At 49.8% G+C, this 22,092-nt stretch overlaps 1 protein-coding gene across 1 annotated transcript in view; it reads right to left on the reverse strand.

Moving 5' to 3' along the window:
* Positions 1 to 22,092, reverse strand: part of CES1 (carboxylesterase 1) — a 35,627-nt gene that overhangs the window by 8,973 nt on the left and 4,562 nt on the right. Inside the window, exons 3-11 of the mRNA XM_008702627.2 lie at positions 19,476 to 19,620; positions 17,055 to 17,188; positions 14,732 to 14,885; positions 12,929 to 13,033; positions 11,839 to 11,943; positions 9,287 to 9,325; positions 4,562 to 4,702; positions 3,562 to 3,642; positions 3,155 to 3,302 (exon numbers count right to left, since the gene is read on the reverse strand). Coding sequence (XP_008700849.2) covers positions 3,155 to 3,302; positions 3,562 to 3,642; positions 4,562 to 4,702; positions 9,287 to 9,325; positions 11,839 to 11,943; positions 12,929 to 13,033; positions 14,732 to 14,885; positions 17,055 to 17,188; positions 19,476 to 19,620 — 1,052 coding nt within the window. The remainder of the gene's footprint in view (positions 1 to 3,154; positions 3,303 to 3,561; positions 3,643 to 4,561; positions 4,703 to 9,286; positions 9,326 to 11,838; positions 11,944 to 12,928; positions 13,034 to 14,731; positions 14,886 to 17,054; positions 17,189 to 19,475; positions 19,621 to 22,092) is intronic.

A 22,092-nucleotide genomic window follows, 5' to 3' on the forward strand; every position in this document is an offset into this window, starting at 1 on the left:
GAAAAACTAAGAGGCAGCCCACGGAATGGGAGAATATATTTGCAAATGACACTACAGATAAAGGACTGGTATCCAAGATCTACAAAGAACTTCTCAAACTCAATACACGAGAAACAAATAAACAAATCAAAAAATGGGCAGAAGATATGAACAGACACTTTTCCAATGAAGACATACAAATGGCTAACAGACACATGAAAAAATGTTCAAAATCATTAGCCATCAAGGAAATTCAAATCAAAACCACACTGAGATACCACCTTACGCCAGTTAGAATGGCAAAAATAGACAAGGCAAGAAACAACAATTGTTGGAGAGGATGTGGAGAAAGGGGATCCCTCCTACATTGTTGGTGGGAATGCAAGTTGGTACAGCCACTCTGGAAAACAGTGTGGAGGTCCCTTAAAAAGTTAAAAATTGAGCTACCCTATGATCCAGCCATTGCACTACTGGGTATTTACCCCAAAGATACAGACGTAGTGAAGAGAAGGGCCATATGCACCCCAATGTTCATAGCAGCAATGTCCACAATAGCTAAATTGTGGAAGGAGCCGAGATGCCCTTCAACAGATGACTGGATTAAGAAGTTGTGGTCCATATATACAATGGAATATTACTCAGCTATCAGAAAGAACGAGTTCTCAACATTTGCTACAACATGGACAGCACTGGAGGAGATAATGCTAAGTGAAATAAGTCAAGCAGAGAAAGACAACTATCATATGATTTCTCTCATCTATGGAACATAAGAACTAGGATGATCGGTAGGGGAAGAAAGGGATAAAGAAAGGGGGGGTAATCAGAAGGGGGAATGAAACATGAGAGACTATGGACTATGAGAAACAAACTGAGGACTTCAGAGGGGAGGGGGGTGGGGGAATGGGATAGACCGGTGATGGGTAGTAAGGAGGGCACGTATTGCATGGTGCACTGGGTGTTATACACAACTAATGAATCATCGAGCCTTACATCGGAAACCGGGGATGTACTGTATGGTGACTAACATAATATAATAAAAAATCATTTAAAAAAAAAAATTCCTACAGGCACAACACAAGGAAAGTAGGGCACAGATTAGGATAACAGGAAAACAGGAGAAGCAGAGAGGACAGAGTTAGTAATCTAAGTATGTCACTGAAAACATGGCAATGTTTCTTGTTGTTGGTTTTTGTTTGTTTGTCTGTTTTTGCAGGGAAAAGGGTACGAAATTGGCAGCATTATCTTTATTTTTACATCTGAGTTTCCCAAGTGAGAGAATTAAGAAATCCCATTCATACAATGGAAAGAAATTTCACAACATGTATCAGGAATTTTGAAATGCTCTTAGGGCCGTGCCTGGGAATTTCACTTCTAATATCCAATCCTAAGAAAACTTTTAGAGCCTTGGTTAAAGATTTATGCACATAAGACTGAGCATAATGTTTTTTCTCACATTAAAATACAGATCCGGCTAGACTAAATATCCAGTAGGACAGGGAATGCTAGAGTAAATTTTGATGCATCATTCTGTGAAATAGTGGATGTTTTTGAAGACTTTTCATTGATATTGAACAAAGGCTTACAAAATAGTGTTTTATGAACAAAAACATGATATAACATTAATTTCTAAGTTATGCATAAGATGTGGAAAGATTATTCAGAGAAATATATCAAAAATTTATAGCCGATGTTTCTCGGTGGAGGAATTTAGAGTACTATCGAATTTCTTCTTCACATGTTCCCACATAATATCCCCAGTGTAGGATATTAATTTTATATTCAGAGAAGTTCTTTCTCATCAAAAAGACAGTGAGACAAATACAAAATGAGAGAACGCCATGAATTCAAAGTCACAGGATACCAGATTAAAAAAACACAAGTCCAGCATGGCTGGGACCGGCAGACAAAGCAGAATAAGATACCACAAATCAGACATGTATCCAGACGCAAGACCAAGTTTACAAAAGAGCAAATGTGACCTCAGGTGGCCCTTGGCTGAAGAGTTTCGTCAGGACCCTCGACAGGAGGGAGCAGCACCTGTCCTCACTATACTGAGGGCTTGGGAACAGAGTAGGTCAGCTCGGCTGCTTTTTCTCATGCCTACAAAGTCCTGAACTTTAAAACCCTCCCAGCATGGTTAGAGAGAGAGAGGTCTGTACCAAGAACCATTTCCTGGCTGGCAGACTAGGTGAAGGAGAGGTCTATGAGGACCCCCAAAATACGCTCAGAGGGGTGGATCCTCCCTAGAGGACCGTATCCACCCCTGACCTCATACTGCACCTACATGGCCCGGGATCGATGTTGGACGGTGCTGTGGTAGACCCCACACACCAGGATGGACAGAAGCCAGCCATAGGCATGGACGCTGTCTAGAACACCTACCTCCACACCCCCCACTGCTTGCTTCTTTTGTTTTTTTGATCTTGGACCAGCCTGGTTCTAGGCTTGGCTTCAGCCCACCCCCAGCTCCACCAGTTAACAAATGAGTTTGCCCCTAGCTCTGATCTTGAAAGCCTTCCGAGACGTCTCTTCTAAGACTTGCCCTCTAGCCCCACAGACCACGGTAACGTCAGGGGAAGGCGTTCCTGTGGTAGATGCCGTTGGCCCCTCATCGCATACCCAGCTTCTGGGCCCGCCAGCCGGACTTCCACCCCCACCCTCCGTAGCTCTTGGCCTGAGGTCTTTGGTGACCAAAGGACCATTCTGCCCATGTGTGCAGCAAGTCAGATCTCTAGGGAATTAACAGCCCCTTGGGAACAGGCTTCAACCCATGACTCCCGGGAGTGGGAGGCTAAACACCTCAGCTCCCTTGCCACTCGCACGGAATAATCTTGAGACGTGACTGGAGACAAGACAGCCCCGGGTGTCCACAGCGGATAGCGGCTCACTGCGCAGCTGCGTTGGCTTCCTTCCCCTTTCCGTGCCACTTCCGCCCTCCTCTACTGGCGTGTTCCGGGATCCCTTCCCAGATAAGCTACTTGCATTCAAATCCTCTTCTCAGAGTTGCCTTCTGGCGGACCCAAAGTGAGACTGTGCCCCATCCCAGGCCATATGGGATCGGCCCTAGAGGGGCCTTGGTGGTTTCCACATATCTGTCTATGCTGAGAAGTGGGCAGGACAGACAGAGAAGCTGCTGGGGTCGGTGTCCCTCTCCTGTCCAACCTCTGGGACTCACCTCTGTGGTGACGGGCCACAATCACAGATGGGACACCAAATACCAAATCTCCTAACATGTCCAAGAACAGGTCCTTCTTTTTGACAGGGTCATCTGTCCCTCCTAAATACTTCTCAGTGGCCAGTGGAGTCAGTTCCTCAGGGACTCTCTGAAATGGAGCAAAAGTAAAAGTGACCCCTGGCCCCGCCCTGGTGAATGATGCAGCTTCTAGAGCCCGGGATGGCTTGTGTGAATGGTGACTCTATGCAACCACTCCCACCCTGTGTGGTGAGGGGGGAAGGGCAGAAAAATGGGGACAGAACCCTCCATCCCTGGGCTTCACCCTGCCATTTAATTCTCAGCAATCTGGGCAAGTCTCTGTCCCTCTTTGGGTCTACAGCCAGTTCTGTGGTTCCCTAGCCTCTTACAGCAACAGAGTAGGACTTCCACAAGAGTGATGTGGCCGTCTTCTGGTCCAGCTTGCCCTCAGAGAGCGGATAACCCATCATCTGTTAGAACAACGGTGACACGGTTGTGAATCATCAGGAACTAGCAGAAAGAACCAAACTTACCAACCAACCAGACCAATGCAGGCTAAAGGTCACTTTGTCATGACTTAGACAAGAATGGGTCCTTGATGCATTGGGCAAAATCAATGAAACAAATGGGCTTATTATATCCAGAAACTCAAGCTGTGCAAAAGGATAAAGTCAATGTGAAGAGGAGTTATCCCAGGCTTTTGCAGTGTGTGTGTGTGTGTGTGTGAATCAGGCAAGAACCCCCACCCTGGACATGGTGACACACAGGAAAGGTTTAAGCCTGGCTAGGGTTGAAGCAGAGGGCTCTGGAGCAAAGAACACAGACCTTACAAACACTCCTACATGTCTCAGATGACCCAGGAAGCCCCAAGTTTACTGTTTGTTTTGGCCAAAACCTGGCAATAGGGTGGTAGGTCCCCAAGCCTCCTCTTAGAGCAGCTACTTTAGAGAGCTTGCAATTACAAATACTTCTCTGCCCTCTGAGATGTAAATCTACCACCCGAAACTGTTTCCTCCAGGACCTGAGAGCCACCTCTTAAATGTAGACATCCACCCAGAAAGCCTCGTCCTCTCCCAGGCTCTGTGGGAGTGGGAAGACCTGACTCCTGTCACAGAGATAGGAATGTGTCTGCCCAGTGATCATTACTCCAGGCCCTCCTGGCACCCACACTTCAGGATTCTTAGATCAGAAGACAATAGAGTGTTTGGGGAGAGGGGTCCCCAGGTGACACTTGGGCCATCCTAGAGAAGCTCCCCACGGAAATGTCAGCTTGTGTGAAGGGCACAGCTCCTCTGGATTCAGAGGTGTCTAGAGAAGGAGGAGCCCTGCAAGCAGAGATGGTGACTCAATGGGCAGGGGAGGAGAACGAAGGAGACCCCACATTCTCACCATTGGAAGAATCCAGCCAAACTCTTGCTTGTTGACTCCGATGATGTAGGGAACAGAGTTGAATTTCTTTTCAGCCAGGATCTCTTCGGGCATCTTTGGCAGCAGCACACCATCAACCACGGTGGGCAGGAAGGGATGGCTCTGGGGAAGAGGGCGTCACGGTGTCTGGGCTTCCCCTCTAGAGGCCACACCCACGTCCCCTTCTCTGCCGGTCTGAGCAGGAAGCCAGCACCCCAGACCTGCATGGCCACGGGTGGTGGCCACAGAACTCAAGCTCCTGAACAAAGGGGGCCAAGTACATGCGACCCCGAAGGACAGAACGTCGACTCAGAAACTAGCAGTGGTAGTAAAGTGATGGCGGCAACACTCACTCAAACTGAAATACACTGGGGCGTCTGGGTGGCTCGGTCGTTGAGCATCAGACTCTTGATTTCCGCTCAGGTCATGATCTCAGGGTGGTGAGATCAAGCCCTGGGTTGGGCTCTGCACTGAGCATGGAGTCTGCTTAAGATTCTCTCTCTCCCCTTGCCCCTCCCCACTGCCTCCCACCTCCTGTGCTCTCTCTTTCTCTACAAAAAAAGAAAAGAAATACATGTATACATATATGTATATATTTTCATATATATATTTTTAAAAGATTTTATTTATTCATTTGAGAGAGAGAGAGAGAGAGCACAAGCAGGGGGAAGGGCAGAGGGAGAGGGAGAAGCAGGCTCCCCGCTAAGCAGGGAGCCCAATGCAGGGCTCCATCCCAGGACACCGAGATGATGACCTGAGCTGAAGGCAGACACTTAACCAACTGAGCCACCCAGATGCCCCTATTTTCATATAATTATATGCATGTAAGTATAAATTAAATTAAATACAAATGTGTTAAATTCATAAATATATAAAATATATAACTATGTGCATATATTTTAGTATTGACTTTATAAACGTACATTTTATATGATTTTAATATAAACACATAAAATACATGGATGTATGTATTTCTAGGCCCCGGTTTGAAGGACGCGTTTGCCTCTCTGATCTCTGCTGCAGCCAGCTCTGGTCTCCGCGCTAGCTGCGTTCTGTCGGAGCCGCCGTGACCGCTGAGCAGCAGGGGCTGAGGCGCCGCTCCTGGGGGAGGTACGACGTCAGGTTCCTGCCACTATCCGGTCACATTTTTGTCTACCCTGTTCCATGCGTGTTTAACGACACCTGATGTAATACGCATGGCTCACAAATAGTGAATTGTGTGTAGTGTTTATTTATAATAGCACACCAGCTGAGAAGGGCTCGCCATCTTTCCGGGCCCTGGGTAACGTGCCTGGAGCTTCCTTGACCTTCGGCCGCATGACCGTGACCCACCGGCATCTCACAAAACCTCCCGCAGCCTCAGCACACACGCGGTGTTACTCTAGCGCCTGCCCGAGCAGCCTCCGACAGCCTGGCAAGTTGCCTCTTCCTTTCCCTGCACGGCCGCTTACTGGTCCGTGACCATGAGCTCTTGGCCCACAGCCCCGTGAGTCACCTTGAAGGAGGCTGATCTAACACGCGACTTTTCTCCACGGGGCACATCACAGCCTTGTTGCCCTTAGGAGCGCGGGACAGCACCTCAGCGCTGCGCCCACGGGCCATCTTCAACAGTGAAACCGCCAAGAGAAAGCACAAAAATGCGGAAAATGTGGCCCTACGTAGACCGTGGAAAGGACGCGTGTTAATAGTGTGAGACATGAGACAAGAAGAAGAGGGCAGCCGTGTTTGCTCTCGAGTGAGAACCTATGCATGGTCGCTCGAGGTTTTTGTCACTCCCTGCGTGCCCGTCAATGATGCCAAAAGTGCCACGAGCATTGATTTTGGGGTTACACATACATTTTAGAGAGTCGAGGAATTCACAAATACGGAACTCCCCATTAATAAGGATCGACTGTATTTAGCTGTCTCTGTTTAAACAGAAGCTGCTACTGGGGGCGCCTGGGTGGCTTAGCCAGTTAAGCACCCGACTCTCGATTTCGGCTCAGGTCATGATCTCAGGGTCTTGGGATCGAGCCCCACATTGGGCTCCAGATTTAGCATGGAGTCTGCTTGTCCCTCTCCCTCTGCTCCTTCCCCTGTGAGCGCTTTCTCTCTCTCTTTCTATCTCTAAAATAAATAAATAAATAAATAAATAAATAAAGTCTTTAAACATAAGCTGCCACTGATAAACAGTTTGCTTCGAGGAGGTAGTGAGCTCCCCATCACCAAAGTACTTACACAAAGACCCAACTCCCTATTAGAGAGGAAAAGCATGAAAAAAAGCATCATGGATGGGCTCGCAACGCACTGAAAAACATCTTCATTTTAGGGGTTACCTTTGATGAAAATTACTCACATGGGCCCAGGTTCAGGGGCCCCTCGACACCACCTGGGAAGCTGGCTCTGGGTCTGGTTATATTGCGCACTTGGCCACTTGTGGAGTTATGAAGAGCATGGGCTCAGGAGTCGGACTATCTGGACTTGAATCCTGGCTCCACCACCCACTAGCTGGTAACTTGGGACACTCATTTCACCGTTTGTGCTCAGTCCTGTCATCTGTAAGCTGGGCTGTTATGGCGATGAAGCATCTGCACCGGCGCAGAGCGCTCAGCACCGTACCTGGTACCCGGACGCGGCCCCATCCACATCAGCTATGACCCGTGGGCAGTGCTCACAGCCCTCATGTAGACCCCAGCTCCAGGAGCCATGTTTCCAGCTCCACACACCATGTGGCTTATTTCCTGCTGCTGCATGGCAGGTGGAATGGGGCGACCCCCGGGCTTTGAGCCCCTGTGGCTCCAGGGACCTGCGTCTGCTCTGCGAGGGCCAATGAATGATGGGCCATTTCTGGTGGCCACAGGAGGAGCTCTGTCAAGTGAATCTGCCTTGGAAGGCAGAGGCCCAAAGCCTCCTCCAGTCTGGCCATGGCCTAGGTGGGGGGGAGGTCAGACGGTGCAGGACATTTTCTGCCCAATGCCTGGCACGTAGCAGCCACACGGCTGTGCTCTGAAGGAATAACTCCATGGGGGCCAGGGCACTGGTCTTGTAAGGAAGGCCAGCCTTTTAAGGAGGTGACATGCCCTGACCTATGTTTACAAGGGTCAGTCTGGCAGCATTGTGGGGCAAGGGTGGGGAGGAGGAGTACAGGGGGAAGATAGTCTAAGTCCGGGAGAGAGACAGCGGGCCCCGATCTGATCCAGCGGGGCTGACTGGCACCAGTGAGACGCAGAGCAGCACGGCCGCTTGCTTCCATGGCGCTTGCGAGGGGCTGCCCATGTGGGCCTCAGGCACCGCCAGGCTGAAGTCAAAACCCCAGGGGCGTGCTTTATCCTCCCCTTTCTCCTCCACCCTACATCCTGTCCATTAGCAAACCCCATCAGCCATGACTTCAAAATTATCCAGATTCTGGCCGTCTCACCATCTCCGTGCTATGGGCCCAGCCCAGGCGGCCATGGCCCACACTGCTCAGCTCAGGGGCCTCCCAGCTGGTCTCCCTGGGACTGCCCTACCCTTCCCTACCTTCAATTCCATGCAGCAGTGAAAAAGCCCTTTTATAAACCCACAGTCAACACCCTCCTCTTTTCAAAACCCTCCCAAGACTTCCCATCTCACTTGAAATCAAACTCCGAGTCCTTTAAAGGGACCGCCCCCACCTCTCTTTCCTTTTTGGCCCCAAGCCTGTTCTTTCCCCCGACTCCCTCCATACCAGCCACACTGGCCTCCTGCCTCGGGACCTTTGCAGCTGCTCTTCTGTCTGCCTGGAACACTCTTCCTCCAGTTTTCCTGACGGCTGCCTTCTGCTCCGCCTCCAGAACTTGGCCCCAATGTCACCTTCCTGTTGAGCCATTGCCTGACCCTGCTGTGCAGATCCAAACCCCCACAAACCCTATCCCCGTTCCTCACTTTCTTTGTCTCCATAAGAAGGACCATCCCCAAACCCCATGTTTGCTGTGCTCTCCCTTCCCTCCAAGAGGACAGGGCGTTATACTTGTTTTGCCTGCTTTACTGCTATTTCCCCAGCTCCTGAATCGGGTCTCCGCACATGGTAAGTGCTAAGGAAATCTTCGCCGAATGAATCTCTGTGAATCCTCACAACCGTTTTTAAGGTAGGTGCCAGTATCCCCAGGAGAGAGCAGAGAGCATAGGACTATAAAATGTGGCAGAGATAATGTCTCAGAAGCTGTCAACGTGCGGGGAAGGCGTGAGGGGAGGAGGAGGGAGGTGGGGAGGCTCCTGGAGTTCTGGTGTGGCTGGGAGGGTGGTGTCCTCAGGACGGAGAGTCTTGCCCCTCCTGGAGGCCCCTGCAAACCGTGTAGCTTGCACAGCTCGTCAACCCTGTAGCCCCCTGGGAAAGCCTAGCTCCTAAGTGAAGGTTCCTGAAGAAACTCTGCGTCCAGCTATCTCCACCACCCCATAGTGAAAGTTTCTAGTCCAGTCCTCTCCTGAGGGACATTTTTGAAAACAAGCAGTGGGGGGTAGGCTGGGCCCAGGGGACACAGAGTTGATAACTGGGAGCACTGGGCTGGGAGTCAAAGGAACCCATTCCAGTCCCACGTCTAGTCCACCTGGCTCTGTTATCCGGCAAGTGGCTGGCCCTCTCTGGGCCTCAGCAATATAAACACAAGAGTTAACATGAGCCCCAACAAAGGGTTCTTTTCATTCATATTTAACTGGTGCTTAAACATGTCAAGACTTACAAACTGTAACCAAGAAACTAGAAGTCCTTACCTCTCTGGGGTCTCCAAACAAATCAAGAGCGAAAAATTTCTGTGAAAACAAAGGCAGAGGGTGTGTATGAAAAGGCTTCCAGGGACAAAAGCCGATCTTTGTGAGCGGTGTGCCAAAGGTGTCAGGTTCTCCCTCCCGGTGCCACCCTGGCTGGGCCAAGAGGAAGTGGGCAGGACGCTGGCTCCCCTGGCAGGGGCACAGGTGTAGGTGTGGGAGGGGAGTGCTGGTGAACCCAGCTGTCTGCTGTTCCTGCCTGCTCTGCCCTCCAACCATTTCCCCTTCTTGTTCCCCTAGACAGCACTATCCCAGTCATCCTTTGGGGGACCTCCCTTTTCCCCACTCTCACCCCACAGATCCAAGCACCTATATGTGACCTGTGGTGCCCCATCTCCCTGACCACAGAGATTTCGTTCAGGTATGGGCACATACCCATGTCAATCCAATAGACTTTACCCCAAAACTTTTGCTGGAATTATTGTGAATGGTTTCTAAACAGGATGTAAGCCTAGGTGCTGTCACTGACTTTACCTCCCTAGGGAACAAACTTGTCTGAGAGTGAAGCCAACACTGAGGGAAAAAAAAAAAAGCTGAGGGATAGAGCAAATATATTCTTAATAATATATGTGCATCTGGATCCAGCCATGCCTGAAACCATGTACTCCTGAACTATGGTTTAGTTTTCAGTTAGTTACCTAAAGATTTTGTTACATTTCTTTTTCCACTCAAGGCACTTGGAGATGAGTTTCCTCATTCTGCATGAGAAAGTCCTGACTTATACAAGCTCACTGAAATTCACCCCACCCCATGCTTCTCTTTGTCCTATAGTCGCTAAGATTGCACCGTTTGTAATGTTACACTGTAGCTGATAGGTCTGATCAGTATGCACTGAGGGACCAGTCAGGCACTCCTTACTATGGGTGTGGCCCTTCCAGTCAGAGGTGTGTGTGTCTGTGTGCCTGTGTGTGTGTGTGTGTGTGTGTGTTTTGGGGAGAGTGGATAATCATGGAAACACTCTACGGGGTCTCAGAAAATCTCACAAGGATAACATGGGTCCTTAAGTGCTCTGGGTTTCCTCAAAATCACCAACTCTCTTCTCTTATAAGTTGGGTCCTCTTATGCCAATGGAGAATTGCTGAAATAAACTTGCCTCTTTCCAGGAATCAGAAATGGTTGTGTTTTCATTCTTTGAGTGCACTGATCACCTTATTTGAGCCTGAGAAACCAAGATCCGAGCCCCAAGACCACATTGGAATCACTCCAGGAAACAGAGCGGAGTCTGATGCCAGAGGCCTGGCCCTGGGGTCCCAGAGTCTCGTCAGGAGCCGGGGGCCCAGACAGAAAGTCCAGGGGCTCGGGATATGTCTGAGATCACATTCAAACCCTTCCCCCACAGAAGGAATAGCTCCCATTGGGCCTTCCTGCTGTATTCTCTGGGTGTCCTTCTGATGACACACTGTCACAGCCATCCATCAGTCCTCAAATGTCACCTCCTCTGTGAAGCACCCCTGCTATTACGAGCATTTCCTCTCTTTCTACTCCCACCACCCTTAACCCATGAAGTATATGAGTGTGTTTCTCCTTGGATAGTTCCTTGTCAGCAGAGACTATATCTGATTAATGTCTGCATCACACACCCCCCCAGTTATCCTTTCCCTACACCTAGGATGGATGGATGGATGGATGGATGGATGGATGGATGGATGGAGGGAGGGATAGATGGATGGGTAGATGGATGGATGGCTAGATGATGGATGGAACTGGTCAATACAGGGAGTGTGGATGAACTGGATGGATTGGCAGATAGATGAATAATAACTAGCTGACTAGGTGATGGACGGATCATTGATTCCGGGTGGTTGAATGATGGGGTGAAGATATCTGGTGGTTGGATGATGTGCAGATGATGGAAATGAATGAAAGTTATGGGTGGATGGATATTAAACTGATGAAAGAATATTGATAAATTGGATAGACTGGCGGCTGAATAGATGGATAAGATGATGAATGGATTAATGGATGGATGGTGGGTGGATGGATGGGTGCGTGGATGCATGGTTATTCTAGAACCACAACTGAGGCAGAGTCTCAGAAAAATCAAAAAAACTGGACCTCCACTGGGTTATAATTGAGGTTGTTGCTAAATTAAGCAAGATACATTGTGACAACCTTCCTCAAAATCTTTGTTCTTAATATCCCATCCTCAAAACTCAGAACAGTAGTTACCTCTGGGAATATGTAATGCGTAACTTCTTTAAAATACATTTGGAAACAAGAATGGGAAAATAGTAAGTTTTGGTTGAGGTGAGAGATTATTATACAATTTGTCCATTATGTTGCTTTTCAACTTTGCAAATGTTTGAGATACTTCCTAATAAAAAAGAAAAAAAGAAATTCCCCTTCAGATCCCGAGACTGACACTGTTCGCTGGGGGCCAGACACACTGTCTCCGACAGTTCTCAGGCGCAGGGGCAACGGGACAACTGACATAATGAAGCCTGGGCCAAGTGCAAGGGTGGGGGGGCTTGTGCGCCCTTGAGAATGGATATGCCTACCAGCTTCAGCGACGTCTCCAAGAGCTCGTCCTCTGTCTTCTGGCGCAGGCAGTGAACAAGGACGGCCGAGGTGGTGGTTTTGCACCCAGCAAAGACAGCGATTTGCTGCAGAGATCACAAGCAATAGCAGAACTCAGGGGCCATGTCCCTTCCCTTGATCAATAAAGAGGGGTTCTCCCCCAACCTTCGTTTCTAAAGGCAACAGCGGGGAGCAGAACATAGTCTAGCCCAGCAGGGAAGGGTCCTGGGTCCCGGTGGTGCCAATTAAACAAACTCTGTGTCTGTTACCTTCTCTCTGTTCAAATGGGCATCTTGATCTCAGAGCTGAGCATCGAAAGGGAGGGAGCACAGAGTGGGGCTTAAGAGCACAGAATCCAGACTCACACTGCCTGGTTTCAAATTTCTTTTCAGGAAGCCTTTCGTGATAACCTCACCCTCCACGCTAGATTAAGTGTTCCTTTTGGATTCTGTTATGACATCAGATACCCCTGTCTTATTGCCCCTGTCAGTGAGATTTTATAATTTGTGTGGTTATGAAATCATTGATTAGTCTCCTCCAATAGAATGCAAACGGCATGAGGCTACTAGATGTCCGCCTATATCAAAATTATCTGATGAATGAATGCATGGATGGATGAATTCCCAGGAACCCACCCCATCCATGAGGCACTTAAGGGGGAGCCACTTGCAGCAGGCCCACATGCTGTGAGTGGGTTGACCAGAACTCAGAGCCTGAGAGAGCCCAGACACGGTGACAGTCCGCTACCTACTGGTGAAACCCCAACTTGGCACACTTCGGGAGGAGTGCTCAGGGGACAGCGTATTACGCTGGCAGTCCAGAGTCATGTGTTCGAGTCCCAGCTCTACTCCAATCACTCGTTGACCTTGGCAAGCTGCTTCCACTGTCTGCCCAGTTTGCTTAGTGGTCAAATAGGGAGGCTGGCTGAGGTGTCTCCTTGCCCTTCCACTCAACTGCTCTCGCTTCCGTGATTCCTTGAGGATGCCCACTGGATCCCATGGCAAGAAAGGCGCCTGAAGATTCCAGGAGAGCAGAGCCAAGAGTGTGGCGCTGGCCCAGCGTGAGACCTACCTGAGCTGTGTCCTTCATGTCTTTCTTAACCAGGGCAGCTGTGAGGGCCACGCCACTCTCAGAGATGGCCCGGTGGAAGAGGTTCTTGGCCAGGGGAGACAGCACCTGGCAGGGGAATGGACAGGAAGAGAGTTTATGCTCATGGGGAGGGGTCTTCAAGAGCCACCTCATCCTTAGCTCTGGCCTGGCCCATTCCCCTGGAGACCTGGGCACCCAGGGAACATGGCAGGTCCTCGCCTGGCCTGGCTCTGTTCCCAGGCTGACCCTGGGGCCCAGCTTCTCCAAGAGAAGCTGAGCTGGAGGGAGCCAGCAGCACAGAGCGAGGGAAGGACAGGAAGTATGTCACATGCACTGATCGTAATAATCAGAAGTATCTAAAGACAGCTTGGCAACTCCTAGCCACACTTTAAAGATGCAGTTCTGATTCCCCATTTCCACTACTCAGGATTTGGCCTAAGAAGAGTGATCACGGAAGTGCATGACGATTTCTGAGAATGCTCATAATGTTTATAATAAAATTGGAAATAACCCAAGGTTCCAATATTATGAGATTGAGGGAATAAATGATTTTTCATTTTTACTGTGGAATACTGTTCAGACCTACGCCGCGGAACACCGTGCAATCTACAACAAGATGATATTAATGGAAGCGTACTTAATGCTAGGGGAGTGCTTCTGTTATAGGGTACGCTAAAGGAGGGGCTTGTTTAATCTTAAGACAGGAGGGGCACCTGGGTGGCTCAGTCCCTTAAGTGACTGGCTTCGGCTCAGGTCATGATCTCAGAGTCTGGGGATCCAGCCTGGCATCAGGCTCCCCACTCAGCAGGGAGTCTGCTTCTCCCTCTGTCCCTCACCCTACTCTCATGCTCTCTCTCACTCTCTCTCTGTCTCTCAAATAAATAAAATCTTAAAAAAAAAATCTTAAGACAGGTAGACAGATGACAGATGGATAGATAGATAGACAGGAGTGAGACATGGGGAAAACACTAGAAAAATAAGACTCAAAATGTCCATGGTGAGCTTCCCTGGGTAATGGGACTATGGAGGACTCTTTCTTCTTTGGGCTTATCTGTACTTTTCCCTTTTCTCCACTTGATAAAATATAAAAACACTTCCTTCTGAGTATTAGACAAGGAAACCAATACATATGTTAAAAATATAGTAATAGCACTGACCCTCTGCTCAACAGTGAAGATGCTCTATGTCTCCCAGCACGTCCACATCTGGTTCCCATCCCTGCTGCCCTCGGTGGCTCCCCAGCCCCACTCCCCACACCAGGCCCCCAGGAGCTCCAGGTACCCACACCACTGTCCCATGCCTCCCCGTGCCCCACCCCCAGCCCAGCTACACTTCTCAGTCCCGGAGGCAGCTGTCCTCACAGGAGGCCCCTGACCTGTTCTTGGTGCTGGCATCCCTTGACTTGCAGACCTGGCTTCCAGCTAAACAATGACACTTTGTCCAACTCTTACTCATAATCTACACCCCTACTTGCCAGGAGAAGTGAAGTGAATCCTAATGTTAAAACAAGTACAAGGACAGAGAGGGGGGGGGTGCTCGACCACGTTAGAGGAGGAGGAGTGTTATTGCTGTAGTTGTGGCCGGAGATTCTCAAGGCCCTAGGATGCCAGCCAGGGCTCTGAGCCTCCTGGGGGCCAAGGAGAGTTCCGCCATTAGCTCTCCACCAACTGACGCTGGGCGGAGTAGGGTCAGCTCTGGATCCGGGTCTTGTAAGTAAAGCTGCCAGCTGGTCCAAAGGCTCCAAGGGGTCCCACCAGCAGCCATATCAGGGCCAGGAACACTTACAAGAACAGAGACGCTTTCGCCTCCTGCTGACTCTCCAAAGATGGTTACAGAACCTGGATTGCCTCCAAAGTTGGCAATGTTCTCCTGGACCCAGCGAAGTGCAGCCAACTGGTCCAAGTGACCCCAGTTTCCTCGGCTGTGTTCGTCCCCGGTGCTGTAAGAACGGGGCAAGAGTGGGAGCACAGACTACATGGTGGGGCTCTCGGGACCACAGATGGGGCTGAGGGCTCCAGGTGAGCCTTCTAGAAAAAGACCAGCCTTCCAGAGCCCTGACACAAGGGTCTTCTGTCTTTCCTTCCTGTAGCATTGTTCTGTTGTAGGGCTCTACATTTACTCAATTGGCTTCTATTTACTGAGTATCTACTTTGTGCAAAACACCTTTCTAAGAGCTAGGAGCACATCTGAGAACAAAACAGGCCCAATCTCTGACTATACAGAGCTCACACTACAGATCACAAACAGATAGATCCAGTAAATGATATCAGGTCATGAAAGTACTTCCAGGAAAAAGAAAACGGGGTAAGGGAAAAGACAGGGGTGGGGCAGTGGGGTCCTATTTCAGGTCACATGACCTAGAAAGGCCTCTTTGAAGTGGTAGCATTTGAATAGAGACCTGAATGAATGAGCACATGAACCTTGCAAATATCCAAAGAAGGGAATTCTAGGCTGAAGAAACAGCCAGTGCAAAGGTCCTGGGTTCAGTGGACAAAAGTGTGAGTGTAATACACACGGCTAAAGACTCTGTGGGCCTTGATAAGAACTTTGATGTCATTGTTGGTAATGTGGGAAGCCATTTCAGGGCGAATGACAAAATTCCATTTATGTCTTAAATGGTCACAGTGGCTACTGCGTGGCTGAGACACAGCATCAAAGCAGCAGGTTATAAAAGTAGGTGGTTATTATAATCATCTGGGAGAGACACAGAGGGCTTTGATCAGGGGGCATAAGGTAGGAGGTGAGAAGCGGCTGGATTCTGAATATATTTTAAAGGTGGAACCAAGAGGATTTGCTGAACCTGATGTGAAGAGGTGAGAAAAAGAAGTCAAGGCTGACCACAAGTCTATCCAGAGCAGTTGGGGGGGGAGGGGAGGGTCTGCCAACAGCCAACAGGAGGCACGGTGGGCAAAGTAAGAGAGTGTGGGGGAAGGAGCAGTGGGAGCCAAGGGTTACGGTTACGTCTGTCCCCTAGAGGGTGAGGTACCCTCAGATGTCCAGTGGAGGTGGCAACAGATGCAAGGTGGTAGTGAATGAGGGATATCTGGGTTTCAAAGGAGAAGCAGAGGCTGGAACAGGGAGCTTTGAATGCGGCTCCTGAGGTCACCCAGGGAAGCAGTGGAGATGGAGAGAGACGCACACAGAGGCCAAGGCTCACAGGTAAGGAATCGTGTGGGGATGCTCCCAAGGCTGGTCCAAAAGCTGTTGGGTCACTGGGCAGAGGACAGACTGGGAGGACGAGCCACAGGAAGCACTCATGTAGCACTTTGACCATAATGGGGAGCAGAGAGACAAACCACAGGCGGGAGAGAGAAGAGTCCCCATGAAGGTGCTACAGCCCGGCACAGGAATCACCTGCGATAAGCCTCCTCCAGCCCCAGGGGTCTTTCCTGTGGGCTTCTCCCCCAGTCCGCCCAGCAGCCATCTCAGGGGCGGACGTGCCCGCCTGGCGAATTCAGAAAAGGCTCACAGTAACTGCGTCCTGCTGGGAACACTGGTCGCTGTCCCATGGACACTCGCTGGAGAAGACGCTTTGCCTTCACTCATGCGTGTGCCAAATTCCCAAAAGGAGATGGGATGTGTGGGCCTGACATGCCTCCCAGGAGGGCTGTCTGCTGGGCTCAGATGCTCTGACAATCTGCAGCTCCCGACATCCCATTACTTGACCCACAAGCATGCACCAAGCTCCTGCCGTGAGCATGCTCCTTCCTTCCTTTCCCACCAGCTCAGATGTGTAAGCCTCTAAGAGCTGTGCTGTATGCTGTTTTAACGGAGGTGTGCAATGTGCTGGGATGGCACAAGTGAAAAAGAGAGGAGCATTTCGGGGGGGCATTTGGGTAGGGCCTTGCAGAACGCATAGGAGTTCGTCAGGCAGAACAGGCATTCCAGGTAGAGGGAAGAGCACCCACAAAACTCAGAAGCAAGTAACCTGGTATGGCTGGGGAATGAGAAGGTAAGTAGAGCCCAGTGATGAAGGGACTTGGGTGCCTTCATAAGGAACCTGGCAAAGACCCCTTTGAGGACTGACATGGCCAGAGCTGAATACCTAGCACCCATGCTTGGGGGCGGGGGGAGGGCAATGTGCAGTGAGGACCATGCCGAATCTTACCTGAAGAATCCCCAGATGCCCAGGCGGTACTGAATGGCCACCACCACCACGTTTTCATGGGCAGAGAGGGCCAGCCCATCATAGGTTGACGCGCCCCCCACCACCAGACCCCCTCCGTGGATCCACACCATCACCTGGACAGGAAGGAAGCAACGTACTGGTTAGAGGAAGCAGCGCTGGGCAGGACCTCAAGACGTTGTCCTGTTTGGTCGCCGACCTCTTAGCTGTGACTCAAGGAGGCTATCACCTGAAGTCCACCAGCAAAGTTGGAGCAGGAAGTTGCTCTTCTCCCCCCTCCTCCCAACTGGGGCCCAGGCCACCTCCCCAGCCAGGATGCCCTGGCTGCCCCTGCCGGCGTCGCCAGCCCCAGTGCCAATGAAGGGCACACTGCAGAACTTCATCATGGGAACAGTCATGGCTAAGAGTGTCATCTTCTCCCCAGCGCTCCTGTGGCGCTCGTGCCTGGGCCCCTCCCGCAGCCCGGCAACCTCTGCCTGCCACAACCCTGTGCTTCGGCTTCACCTTAGTTATGTCTGGTGCGGGGAATTAAGCTGCTCACGTGCACGAGTGGCTGTCTCGAGAAGCACACGTGCCCCCAGTGGGATCTCTCTGGAACAGGCCATCCTTTCTGCTTCCTCCACATCCCCAAATCCCACCCTTCCTCCATAGCCCAGCCTAAAAGCCACCTCCTCCAGTAAGTCTTCAATCATGTCACTAACAGGGTCTGAGGACCTCCTCCATGCCAGGGACGGCAGTAAGAACGGAGCACGAGGCTGGATGCAGGAATTCATCACGCTGGGCTCTGGCATTGTAAGAGCTCACATAGCCAGGACATGAGAGTGGCTAAAATAATTACATTGTAATCATTTTATTCATAAAAAAGAGAATTTGTAACACACACTATGTGCCAAGTACCGTTCCATGCGATAGGGACTAATCACCGTCCCATTAACAGACAAGAAAACTGAGGCACTTAACCTGCCTGACATCATACATCTAATAAGCAGCGGGAGGACTTGAACCCATGTGGTCTGGCTCTGGAGTCCACCTGCTGAGCCCCCTAGCCCACGGTAGCCACAGGCCCAGGTGCAGTGGGCCTGTTGATGGGAGAGGAGTAAGATCTTCCCTCTGACTCTAACTAATGCTTCAGGAGTATTTCACTCACCAGCCACAGACACAAAGCCTGATACACGCCCCTGGATCCTCATATGTGATGAGCCCTGTTCTAGGAAACAGAGCCGGGTCTGTCTGCTAGTAAAAGGCCGAACCGGGATCCAGAGCCTGTGTCCATAAGTAGAGGTTCTGCCCCTTGTTCCTCCTCCATCTCCAGATCCCTGCCTACGTCTGGGTAGAGGGACTGACTTAGCAGTCATCTGAGTGAAGGCTGAGCCAAGGGCCGGTCAGCAGGGATTCGCTGAAGAAGCATCCCAGATGCCAAGACCCTCCAAAGCAATGGTGGTCTGGTGATGGGTTTGTTTTTTGTTTTGGTCCCTACTTTGTCCTGACCCCCAGCTGCAGCTATGCATGTGGGCGCACTGAGTACACAACAGAAGAATGTGTGAATGGAGAACCGGGTGAAACTTCGTCCCATCTCGCTGAGCCAAGCATGTGCAGGGCTGGCTTCTGCTCACAAGCCCACAGATGCCCTCCCCCACTCCTGAGCACCCCGCCAGGAGATGGCCGGGTGCCAACATGCCCACACCTCTCTACCCCGGGGACCACCTCCTCTTTCAGGAGATCACGCCTCCAAGCCCCAGCCTGAGTCTGGAAGTTGTCCCATCTCTTGGCCTCCTTTATTCTAGAAATGCTGACTCATTGGGTCGTCAGCCGTGCCAAAGACAATTAAGGAAGGAAATTTAGCTACAATAAAATCCCAGATATTTGGCCAAAGGCAAAAGAATGCACTTCCTGGATTGCCCCAGACTCTGCCCTAACACCTCTCAGGTGACCCTGGAAGTTGTTAGAGAAGCATCTTAATGTGCTGAGGAAAGGCCTCCTACGGGCCCGCTTCCTAGTCTGCGTCAAAGAGCATTGGCTTGAAGTTCAGAAGGCCTCTGCTCGGGTCCTGCCGATCCCTCTGTGTGATCTCATCTCCCTCTTTCTGGGCCTCAGTCTCCCTACCTGTAAAGGAAGGACTGGCTTATCTCTAAGAGTAAGCATTCTGGTCCTTCTATTATCAAGAATCAGTTTGGAAAAATTACAATGTACATGACAGAAGTACGGCAAATTCCCCCAGAGTCCCTACATCTGTCACTAGGGGAAACTAAGGTATGGAAAGCTTGTGTGTCTCGTGGTCCGGCTGTGGTAGGTAAAGAAAGCCCTGGGGTCTCTGAAACAACCCCCCCCCCACCACCACCAAGCAGCCTTCACCTTCTTCTAGTGTACACCAGAAGACCCACAGGGCTGGAACCTTCCACTTACCGGCAGCCTGCTTTTCTTTGTCAAGTCAGCAGGAGTGTAAATATTTAGGTAAAGGCAGTCTTCAGAAAATTTGAGAGCAATGTTCTCCTTTCTGTTGGTAAAGAGCTCTGAGAGCACTTGCGCTGCCATTGCGTCCTGGGAGCACCTGGGCAGAGGGGGGCAAGGAAGAAGGACTTCTGAGCTTCGCTCAGAGCTGAGCAAGATGTCTCCTGTGGTCAGCTGGGCCTTGGGCTGGAAGGTTGAGGCTGGTAAATAGGGTTGTTCTTACCAGGCTGGAGACACTGGGGTGGTGGAGTCTCTTTGGGTGGCTGGGTGAGGTTTGGGGGGTGGAACCCTGAGGTTCACTAAGGTCTTCCAGGACCGTGTAAAGATAGGAAGAAGGTATAGTACCTGTCCCCTTCCTAGAGCCTTGAGATGCCCTGGGTCAAGGAGAGGAGGCTGCCCATATACTGACCGCCTGGGAGAGGACCATTTCCTGCATGCCTGGTTGCATCCCAGCTTCCAGATCTCTATTCCAGGCAAACATGTCCTCCGCCACCTAAGCATGTTCTGGTCCATGGCAGACTTCCATAATCCCTGAGAAGTCACTCAAATGGCTGACATTTAGTCCCTACAACAGGTCAGGGATGAAATATTTGTGGGGCAGTATCAGGAGAACTGTGTTCTAGTTCTGCCCCACTCACTAATCTTCTGGGTGACCTTGGGTGAATTCCTTGCCTGCGTTGGCTTGAATCTGCCCGGTGTATGTGAGGGAAGTGATTTTTATAAGGGTCTTGCAGCCCTGACATGCTAAGAATCTACCCATCCCAGGCAAGCACTGTTGGTTTCCCTAATAACAGAACTTAAAGACCCAACACAGATTAAAACTGGTAAGATTTATGGACCTCCCAACATGCCAGGCATTGTTTTAAGTACTCTTTACGTACTAACTAACTTAATTCTCCCATGGGAAGACCCCTAACATAGAGTCTATTATTATCCCCATTTTACAGTTGAGAACACTGAGACACCGAGAGGTTAGAAAAGCTACCCAAGCCAGAAAGATCTATACTATGTAGTGCATGATATTTCTAAGGACATTATAAGGAACATTTCCAGATCTCAAGGTACCAGAATGCAAGTATCACCACCAGTTTGTAAATGAGGTCACTGAGTCACTCTGCTGTCAAGTGGCAGAATCAGGAGCCCCCAACAATGACTTCCTCATTTCTATTCTAAGGGAACTTTCCCCTGATCACCAAAGCAAAGAGCCTAATAGTCATAAAAGAAGAAAATCAAACGTCAAAAAAGGGAAAAAGAGCTCAAGGTCACTAGTGTTCAAATAAATGCAGAATAAACAGCAAAATTATATATAATTATAATGATAATAATTATTATTGTCTCGCCTATCCAATAACCAAGGAGCATTTTTTTAATAATCCCAAGCATTGCCAAAGATCTAGTGAGTGGAGGGTTTCATGTATCAATGGAAGGAGTGTTGCTGGAACATTTCTGGAGGGAAATGTAAACAGAAGGTGCATACTCATGACATTTCTTCAAACTTACCCGAAAATATTCATGGGCGTGCCTAAAGATTTAGCTGTGGGATATTCCTCAGAGTGCTATTTGTACTATCAAAAACATCAAGAACAACTTAATGGCCCCAAACAAGAGATGGGGCAAATAAATTATGACCCAAGACTCAATGTAATACAGCTATTACAAGTCCAGCTGTGATATTTAATGACATAGAATAATGTTCCTGGTATACTTATAAGTGAGCAAAGCAGGCACCCAAACTATCTGTATCATGTGACATGTGATGTGATATTGTGATTTATAATAAATATACATTCGGCCTCCATCCCATTTCAGGCACAGGCTCCCCACAACCCTTGGAATTTCCTCTGTGAAGGAAACAATAAAGATATCTTTATTATGTTCATAAGGTGACTTTTGATCACACTTAAGGCTAGGGGCTGGCTGCCAGATGAACCACCCCGCGAACTTTCAGTTCTGCCTCTCTGACCTCTGGGGAGCGAGGTGGGGCTGGAAGTTGAATGGTGGCCAGTGGCCACTGGTTTCATCAATCATGGCTACATAACAGAGCCTCTTTAAAAAACCACAGAAAAGGATTCAGAGAGTTTCCAGACTGGTGAACCAGAAAGCTTCTATGGCCACTGTACCGGACCCCCAACTCCAGAAGGACGGAAGCTCCTTTATTCAGGACCTCACCCCATGGATCTCTTCATCTGGCTACTGATTCATATCCCCTAATAACCTTTGCAATGAACTGGTAATGTAGTGAATAAATGAGTTTCCTGAGTTCTATGACCACTCTAGCAAATTAATGGAACCCAAGAGGGAGTCAGAGGAACCTTTGATATATACAGCCAAGGCCACAAACATGGGTAGCAACTTGGACTTGTAATCGGCATCAGAAGCAGAGAGCAGTTTTGTGGGCCCAAGTCCTTAACTTGTGGGATCTGACGCTATCTCCAGGCAGAGCAATGTAAGAATTAGTTGAACTGGAGGACATGCAGCTGGTGTCGGAGGTTTGTTTCTTGGTGTGCGTGTGTTGGGCGGGGGCGGGAGGGAGGGAAGGATCACATACACAGAAATTGAGTGCAGAATCTTA

This window comes from Ursus maritimus, unplaced genomic scaffold, assembly GCF_017311325.1.
Source record: "Ursus maritimus isolate PB19 unplaced genomic scaffold, ASM1731132v1 scaffold_19, whole genome shotgun sequence".
NCBI lineage: Eukaryota > Metazoa > Chordata > Mammalia > Carnivora > Ursidae > Ursus > Ursus maritimus.